General features: G+C 30.0%; 1 protein-coding gene and 1 non-coding gene across 2 annotated transcripts; both read left to right on the top strand.

The window, feature by feature from the left end:
* The first annotated feature begins 4,077 nt into the window (after nt 1-4,077).
* Nucleotides 4,078-4,647, top strand: LOC126696505 (pectinesterase inhibitor-like). The gene has a single exon (XM_050393231.1). The coding sequence runs from the start codon at nt 4,078-4,080 to the stop codon at nt 4,645-4,647; it is 570 nt and encodes a 189-aa protein (XP_050249188.1).
* Nucleotides 4,648-6,821: 2,174 nt separating this feature from the next.
* Nucleotides 6,822-6,938, top strand: LOC126697990 (U5 spliceosomal RNA). Its single transcript, XR_007646356.1, has one exon. It is a non-coding gene; the product is annotated as a U5 spliceosomal RNA (small nuclear RNA).
* Nucleotides 6,939-8,835: the final 1,897 nt, after the last annotated feature.

The raw sequence follows: 8,835 nt of genomic DNA, 5'->3' as shown, positions 1-8,835 counted from the left end.
TATAAATATATATATATATATATATATGTTTGTGTTAAGATTTTTAACCATATCTTATAAAATTATATTATAAAAAATACATTACAAAATTGGAATATATTCAAAGAGATAATATATATAATCATTCTTTTGGTCCTTAATTTTTTTATTCAAAACCATATCATGGATATTTATAATATGTAAAACCGAAGATGTATGATTTTTTAGTGATCTCATTATGGGTCTGTTTGGATAGAACTTATTTTACTGAAACTGAAAACTGAAAATTGAAAACACTGTAGCAAAATAATTTTTAAATGTCTGAATAGTGCCGTGGGACCCATTTTTAATGAAAAAATTGTTAAAAAGAGTGCAAGAATGCACTGTTCACGGACAAAAAGTCAACAAGTGCGGCTAAAAAAAAAAAAAAAGAGCTGAAACGCATGGAAAACTAAATGTGGACGCCAGAAGCTGAATCCAAACAGTCACTATATATTGTCACATAAACTTTTGATCCCTCACGCTTTTACACGTCAACTAAAAAGAAATAAGTCAACTAAAAATTATATTTTGTCTACGAAAAACCTTATTAAAAATATGACTTTTTTTAAAGATTTATTTTTGCTAAAATTTTTCGAAATACAACTTTATCTTACGACACTCTAAATAAAAGAAGTTAAGAGATAATATAAAAATTGTTGAAAACAACTCTATCTCATTTTAAAGTCACTACCAAACATAGTAGAATCTAGAATGAGATAGTTTTCCAAAAATATACTTCTTGAAAAATAACTTCTCTTTAGAAAATATTAATGTCGAAATAAATGAAGCATTAGTATTTCAGTTGATTTTAGGCTCTATTATATGCTTAAACCCCTAAATTAGAATCTTGATATATCTTATTTTCTTTAACGCTCTGTTTGTTCTAATGAAAAATCTTATGTGAAGATAGTTTTCTACATTTTCTTTTGTTAAGGAAAACTATCTTTTAATATTCCTTATTTAGCTTGGCATGAGATAAAGTTGTTTTCCACTAAAATTTTATAGAAAACAACTCTATCTCACACAAAACTAAATAAGGAAAATAATTATATCTAATGTAAAGCTAAATAAGAGAAGTCAATAAATAGTTTTTCAACTCATTCTGAGCTCGCTACCAAACATAAGAAAATGAGATAGTTTTCTAGAAAATGTTTTTTGGGAAATGGTTCATTTTTTAGAAAATATTACTGTCAAATACAATCAAAATAAATACCTATTAATAATTATATAAAACTTAGATACAGTGCATTGCATTCCCCAATTAAATTCAAACACTTGATTTTTAAACATTAATTTTCCTTAGAAAATATAATACTATTTGTGTTTTCAATGCAGTCAAGTGTTTAAATTCAAAAAAGTGGATTCTAGTTAGTTCAATTGACAAAATCTCTTATGATCTAATAAGAGATTAAGTTTGAACCTCACCAACACCAAAAATCAATTAGTGTTTTAACTTAATAATAAATAGCAATTATCATGGAGCGAACGATACATCGCATCTATCAAAAAATGTTTAAATTCTTTGAAGATCATAATGCACAACACCCAACGTGTTGTATCTAAGTTTTCCCCTTAATAATTATCATAATTAATTATATATTTAATAGTTTCATATAAAATTGAAAGTATAATAAATACCTATTAATAACTATAATAATTATCAAATTTCATATTTAATATTCCATTTATGAATACTATGATAATAAATGTTTATAAATAACAATCATTATTATCAAATTTTGTATTTGTTATGGCTTCCAGTAAACTCAATTGGTAAAATATTAGATGGTTGAATAAGAAATCCAGAATCCAAATCTCGCCCACATCAAAAAACCAATTGGTGCATTGGTTTGATGATAAAGAGTGCAATTATCATAAGGTGACACCATAAGTTAAAACTCTATCATTTTTTTTTCCTTATTTTTATACAAAATAAAATAGAGATATGATTTATATTTTAAATAAAATCATATTTTATTGAATGCACGGCTAGTTACATATATATATATATATATATATATATATATAAAAGGAAATTGTGGTCTAACCTTTGGCCAAATCATTTTACTTCCTACTCTTGTGATATCTTGAAAACCTCATATATAGATTTATAGTGTGATGGATTGATAATTTCTTATGTAAGCAAAAATATTTACATCAAGTAAGTCTTGACATCCCCCTCAAAAAAAAAAAAAAAGAAGAAGTAAGTCTTGACATGTCTAAAAATATACAAGTCAATTTAATAAAAATAAACATAATTAAATTACATATGGTATAAATTAAATGCATTACATGTTTTTAGTAAAAATCTAGAGGGGACATTATTTAAATTTATGTCCATATAAAAAATTTATTTCTTTATTTTACTAAAAATACAAAATAAATGGAGGATTTTTGAAAAGTCAAGGGCCACCCCCTCCCTCGAATTCGGATCTTCTAGATTTCCTAAGGTATTCTACCAAATAGATTTCCTTTAATTTTAACAATTTTTTACTGATTTAATGGTCTAAATTTTGCCGTGTTAGCATTCCACTAACAATAATCTTAATTGTTTTGTTTGCAACATTATTTTATTATTTTAAGAATATTGTTAGTAGAATGCTGACATGGCAGAATCTAGACCAATATTAAATCATTAAAGTGTGGTTAGGATGTAAGAAAATCTATTGATAGAGTACCCTAAAAAATCTAAAGGATCTAAATCCTCCTCCCTTCACCCTTGATTGACACTATTTCTCTCAAAAAATAAAAAATAAAAAATCTATACTGACCAAATTGAAAATTCCCCAATCAAAATCTTTTTTTCCAAATAAATAACTCATAAAAACAAAACAAAACAAAATGGACAAATTACAACTTATCCATATGTAGTTTGATCGAAATTTAAATTGCCTATTTGTGGTTTGAAATTTAACATTTTACCCACCTAAGGTTTGACTAAAATTTAAATTGCTTACCTTTGGTTTGAAATCCTATGATGCAAGTGTTCTGCATTTTTATCTTATTTGATCTTATATTTTTATGTTTTTTGAGAAGAGGAACATAAAGGTGGAGCAAAATTACATATTTAGTCATATTTTTAACAAATGTGAATAAGCTAACTTTGGGTGGGTAATATGTCAAATTTCAAATTATAGGTAGACAACTTAAATTTTGGCCAAATTATAAGTGAGTAAGTTGTAATTTGCCAAAACAAAATAAAACAAAAAGAGTAAAGCTAGAGATACAAATTTTTTTACAAATGATTTTACAAACTACTAATGTGGTGAGTGATTATTGGTAAATGAAAAATTGATGTTAATGATGAGCCTAGGTGAAAACCAATAAGAAACTGACCATATCAACAGTTTGTAAAATAATTTGTGACTATAGCATTACTTAAACAAATATTGAAGGTAGTAAAATAGTGTAATTTGGACAAAATTTAATTACAAAATTGATTGTAGCATAAACCTACAATCTTAGTATCTTTTTATTAGATGTGAATTTTGACAAATCCACCATTGGATTATGTCTTCTTCTTATATACTTCACGCTTACAAAATTTCTAGAAAATTAAAGATCAATAGCTATGTGATCAATAAATTGTTTAAATTGCAAGTTTTTGTAATTTAAAATTATACATAAAATATAAGCTTATAGATCATATAGTAAATAGTATCCGATTGACACAAAATTTGATATGTGTATTAAGAGTGTAAAAAGAACATATAATTCCATGATTAGATTTTAAAAATATATAATAATATTTGTTTTATTAAGTAAAGTTGTAATTTTAAGTTATAATTAATTTTGTAACTAAATTTTATCTTTATAAAATTTTGAATCTTTGATATAATATTTGTTGGCAATTGCCAAATTAAAAAAGTGCACATCTCCCAAAATTAAAGAGAGAAATTTAGGCAAAGTTTTAACCAAAAAAAGAAAAAAGAAATTTAGGCAACGCACAATAAATGCAGGAAAACAAAGCCACATTATATAAGTCTCGTTGCAATTGCATGCTAAACCACACTCTCCACAAAAGAAACCAAACCGACAAATTAGTAGTGTACGAAAATGAAACAAACAGTTCCTTCTTTTTCTGCCTCTTGCTTGTTCATTTCTCTTCTACTAGCAATAACCCTATCATGCATTAGCCCTGCACAATCAATAGGTCAAGATGTGCTTAATGATATTTGCTCCAAGAGTAAAGACTCATCTTTCTGCTTAAAATCCTTAAATTCCGATCCCCAGACGGCCACAACCGACCTCCTTGGCCTCGCCGGAATATCAATCAAGTTGGCCAAAACCACTGTCGATGCAACTTACAACTTTGTCAAGTCACAAGTTGGTCTTGTAACTGACCCTACACTCAAAAAACAGTACACACAATGTGTAGAGTCCTATGATGATGCCAATGATAAAGTTGACTATGCAAATGAAAGATTGAAAGCTGGTGACTATGGTGGAGTAGGCGTAGCAACATCAGCTTGCCTTGATGATGTTTCTGATTGCGAAAACCCACCACCAGTTGCAGTAAACGTAGCAGCAGCATCAACTCTCTCTCTCTCAGAACAAAATAAGGAGTCTTATGAACTTTGTCAAATAGCATTGATCATCTCGAATCGCCTTTCGGGGAAAAATTAGTGTCAATTCTAATTTACCTCTTTTTTTTTTGAGAAACAAGCACAAGAGAGGGAAAGAATAAAAAATTCTTTAAGAATAAAAGTTCTTGACTTTATTTTGAGAATAATGGAAAATAACCTATAGAAAATAAACCTTATTTTTATAAGAGTTTTTTGTTGACTAAAGATAATTTTTAGTTGACATTTTTATTTTATTATTATTTTATTTTTATGTTACCAAATATTGAAAAATGTGAAAAACTATCTTTATATAAGGTTTTCCAACAAAACAAATAAAGCGTTACTTTATGTTGAACCCTTTTTTTTTACCCTAATAAATCTTCTTGAGTTCAAATTAATGCAATCACATGATTCAATTTAATTGAGAAACCTAAAGTATAACATCTAAAGAGTCAGTATAACATTTATAGAATTAGGTTTTTTTTTTTTTTGAACAAGATCACTAATCTTATAATCTTATATATTTTGCATCATTTAAGCATGAAGTTTTACCATTTCTTTCTATCATTGTCCTTTTATTTTTCCATGAGGATACCCAAAGGAAAAAAAAGAAGAAGTGTCAAGTAATTTTATGCAAATCTTGTCGCTTGAAGATTGGATCTAATGTGAATGGAAAACACGTCATGATGTCTTGTGGATTTTATGCATTTACACTTAAATTAGGTTAAAATAAAACTTCTATCTTAGGAAAAAAAAATGAGGCCAAATTAAAGGGGCTAGTCCATGAGGATTCGACTCTATTTTATGTGTTAGGATTGATAAAATTTAGTTCTTTTCTGCATTAATTAGTAGGATGATATATAAATTCAAATTTCAAACTGTTCAAATAACTTTAACCTTGAGCTTGGTGAACTTTATTTTACTACCTAAAATTATAGAAATAAATATTAAATAAGAATAAAGGTGAAAAAAAAAAAAAAAGCTGGGACCTAATCTGAGGTTGGGTATAAACCATGAGCCTTTTTTTTTGGTAATTTAATTTCAAGTTGCTTTGTTGAAAAATTAATTTGGTTTAGCAACCCATGACTCTTTTGATCTGTGTTTTTCTTTATAAACAATTTTTAAAATATAGAAAATATTAGGAGGTGCATCACTTCTGAATTTAGTACTCTTAAATTACAATTTCATAATACCCCCTCCACTTTTAAAAACTATAAATCACATTATGAATTTAATTAGTGAGATCTCTTATTATGTGATGTTGGGTCCCAACTCGTGAGATGAGGGAGTACTATTGGAAATACTGAATATTTGTCGCGAAGGCCACATTAATGCGTTAAAATAAATTAATTTGCAAATCTGTAATCATAATTTAATTTCTTCTTCTGATTGCCCATTGATGCAACTCGTGTGAATCCCTTTGTGAGTTCTCCAACCATAGAAAACACCCAATCTGGATGCATGCAAAAACATGGAATGAAAGGTTCTATGTCTAAAAGCATCTCCTTCAGACACCACTTGAGACCAATATTGAACAAATTTTTATTTATTTTTTATTTATTAGAACCCAATGGACTGTTTCTGGGTCTGTTGGTTCATGAGAACACCCAACTTGGATGCATTAATGACTTTGCTATTGTACCAAATGAGATGGGAAAATGAGATTTGAATTCTGAATGTTTTATTTGAAAAGATCAAGAGATAACAGCAAGTTAAACTATAAGGTTCTTCGCGTACCAAATAAGTAGGTATGTGTATTTTAGAAGTGATGAAATGTAAGTGAGCACACTTAAAAAGGAAAAAAAAAAAAAAAAAAAAGAGAAATGAGAAAAACAAAGAAGAAATAAAGACATTAATATTTTCAAAAAGAAGATAAAAATAAAGCAAAGTAGAGGTCAAGTTGCATTCTGAAGAGCTAGAACAAATCACTCGGCAAAACAACTACTAAAGCAAAAAAATGGAACTTTTGTCGTTGTAAATGTTTGGATAAATGAAGAGCCAAACAAGATCGATTACGCTTCAAGTGATTGCAACCGTCAGATATGAGGGGTAGTCAAATCCAAAGGTGTGGAAATGGAGAGGCACTGGTGGCGTACCTTTGGTCAGAATACAACTAGTGCACGGTTTAAGTAAGTTTGTGTATTGTGAGGAAAGTCCCACATAGGAAAGAAGCAAAAGATGCCTCGCATGAGAACAAGTATAAAAATGAAAGCAAGTGCTCTTCTCAAACCACGCAGCCGCGCGGTGAGCACAAAGCGAACTATTCTTTCGCCTTTTACTAAAGAATACCGTGTGCACGCCGCAAATAGCGGCATACGCCTATTTTTGGAGGGGTTTCCGATAAGGAGATCCCCACAATTCAATCATAAAAGCTTTATAATGATAAATCTCTGTCCGAAAGATCTGCCCACCGCTCTAATGAGGGGGAGTGTGTCTAATCAGTTGTGATATGTGTGCCTAGTTCGAACACTTGGACGGAAACAAAGGGGTTCCTTAAAAGTCATTCTGCAAGTTGTTCTAATTCGGGAGTCATTATGTAATTCGAACGGGGAATGAATGAATCAAATTGTTTTAACTATTTTCTGATGGTTAACTGTGAAGTAATGGATAAGTATAAGTTAATTTGCAGGTGATTATCTAGCTCGACTACTTCATCAAATTGTGTTAAATGGTGTGGATATTTACAGACTACTTTATCAAAAATTGTTATCTAGCTCGATTACTTCGTCAAATTGTGTGGTTATTTGCAGCTCACATCGACTACTTCGTCAAAAATTGTGTTGTTAAATGATGTGGTCATTGAATTGGTATATCTCAACTGAGGTTGAGTTTTGTGATGGCCAGGTGGCCCGATCATTTTAGACCACGAGAACCTAATTCATGTCAACGTCTAATTTTGCCTACAAGTACCTCAGGAACACGAACATTATTAGATTTTGAATTTGCCCAGAAGCCTTCTTTGGAAGTCAAAACAAATGGCTAGTGATAACTGACACGAAAAGCATTATTCAGAAGTTCACATTTCTTTGCTTGACTCGAAGTCACGAGTGCACGTAGATGTGCTTTCAGCAACGTAATCATTAAGCAAAGCATTTATATTTGTCGGGGGGGTGTTTCTCAAGAAGCCCCACCAAGAAATTACCAAAAATTTGCCACCTCGGCTTGTATCTTAAACTTAAGCCTTAATTTTGTCATTGGTGTTTCAATATTTACTAACGTGCTCAGCAAATGAAGTATAGCTTCTTTTTAGTATGTTTTAGAAGTCAAATTGCTTTTAAGATGCGGAGATAAAGAAGCAGAAAAGAAAGCTTATTCTCCTTTTAAGTGAGATCAATACATAAAGATGGACTGATAAAAACAACAGTGATTATTAATTTTCAGTTAAGGTCCCCATAATTTTAATTTTCAGATCCACACTTCAGTTTTCAGGCCCGTTTGCTAACTAAACAGTGAACTTTGCCTCTTTTACTTCCACAAGCAAAGCAGAAATCTAGAGAGATGATCTTAATAATCATGGTCCTCAAGGACAATATTAAAATCTTTTACTAGCAGATGCCCTCTTTTTAGAGGTAGGATTATCTTATAGAAGATCGCAGAATATTCAAATTCATAACCTCTAGTTTTTGTTTTTGCTTTTTCCTTGTAATAGAAGTATAGAACCTTAAAAGACATGGAATCAGTGTTCTATGGAAACTTGAGTTCACAACCTAAACTAGTTATGGCATATATGCAGACAGAGACAGATCAGGCCTTTTTGACCATGCAAACTGTTTAGAAAGTATTTATTATTGTTCCAATAGACATGCCTTAAAAAGTGTAAAATGCTAATTCAAGCTTGAACCCAACAAGGAGAATACTACTATGGTAATGCCATGTAGGAGTCATGTTGGTTGGCCCTCATACCCTTTTTTTTTTCCATTAAAAAAAGGTGAAAAATGTTACTTGGATAAACCACAATTCTTTTTTTTTTTTTGAGAAACTGGATAAACCACAATTCAAGTGGTTACAATTCCGAAAAAAAATGCTTTACTAATAATTAAACCTGCTTCGTTTAAACCAGTAGTGTAATTTATATGCTAAATCATGCCCCAGATAGAGCTGCTGCCATAAAGAATCACATGATAGATGTCAGAGAAAAGAATCTTATTACCTTAAACCAATATCATGTTCACACTCCATTTGGTACGGTTGGCAGGGAGAGGCAAAGAAAATGTAGAACCTTAGAGAGAGAGAGAGAGAGAGAGAGAGC

The sequence above is a fragment of the Quercus robur genome, chromosome 8, assembly GCF_932294415.1.
Source record: "Quercus robur chromosome 8, dhQueRobu3.1, whole genome shotgun sequence".
NCBI classification, from domain to species: domain Eukaryota; kingdom Viridiplantae; phylum Streptophyta; class Magnoliopsida; order Fagales; family Fagaceae; genus Quercus; species Quercus robur.
Note: the sequence above shows the minus strand (reverse complement) of the source record. Positions and strands in the feature narration are given on the sequence as shown.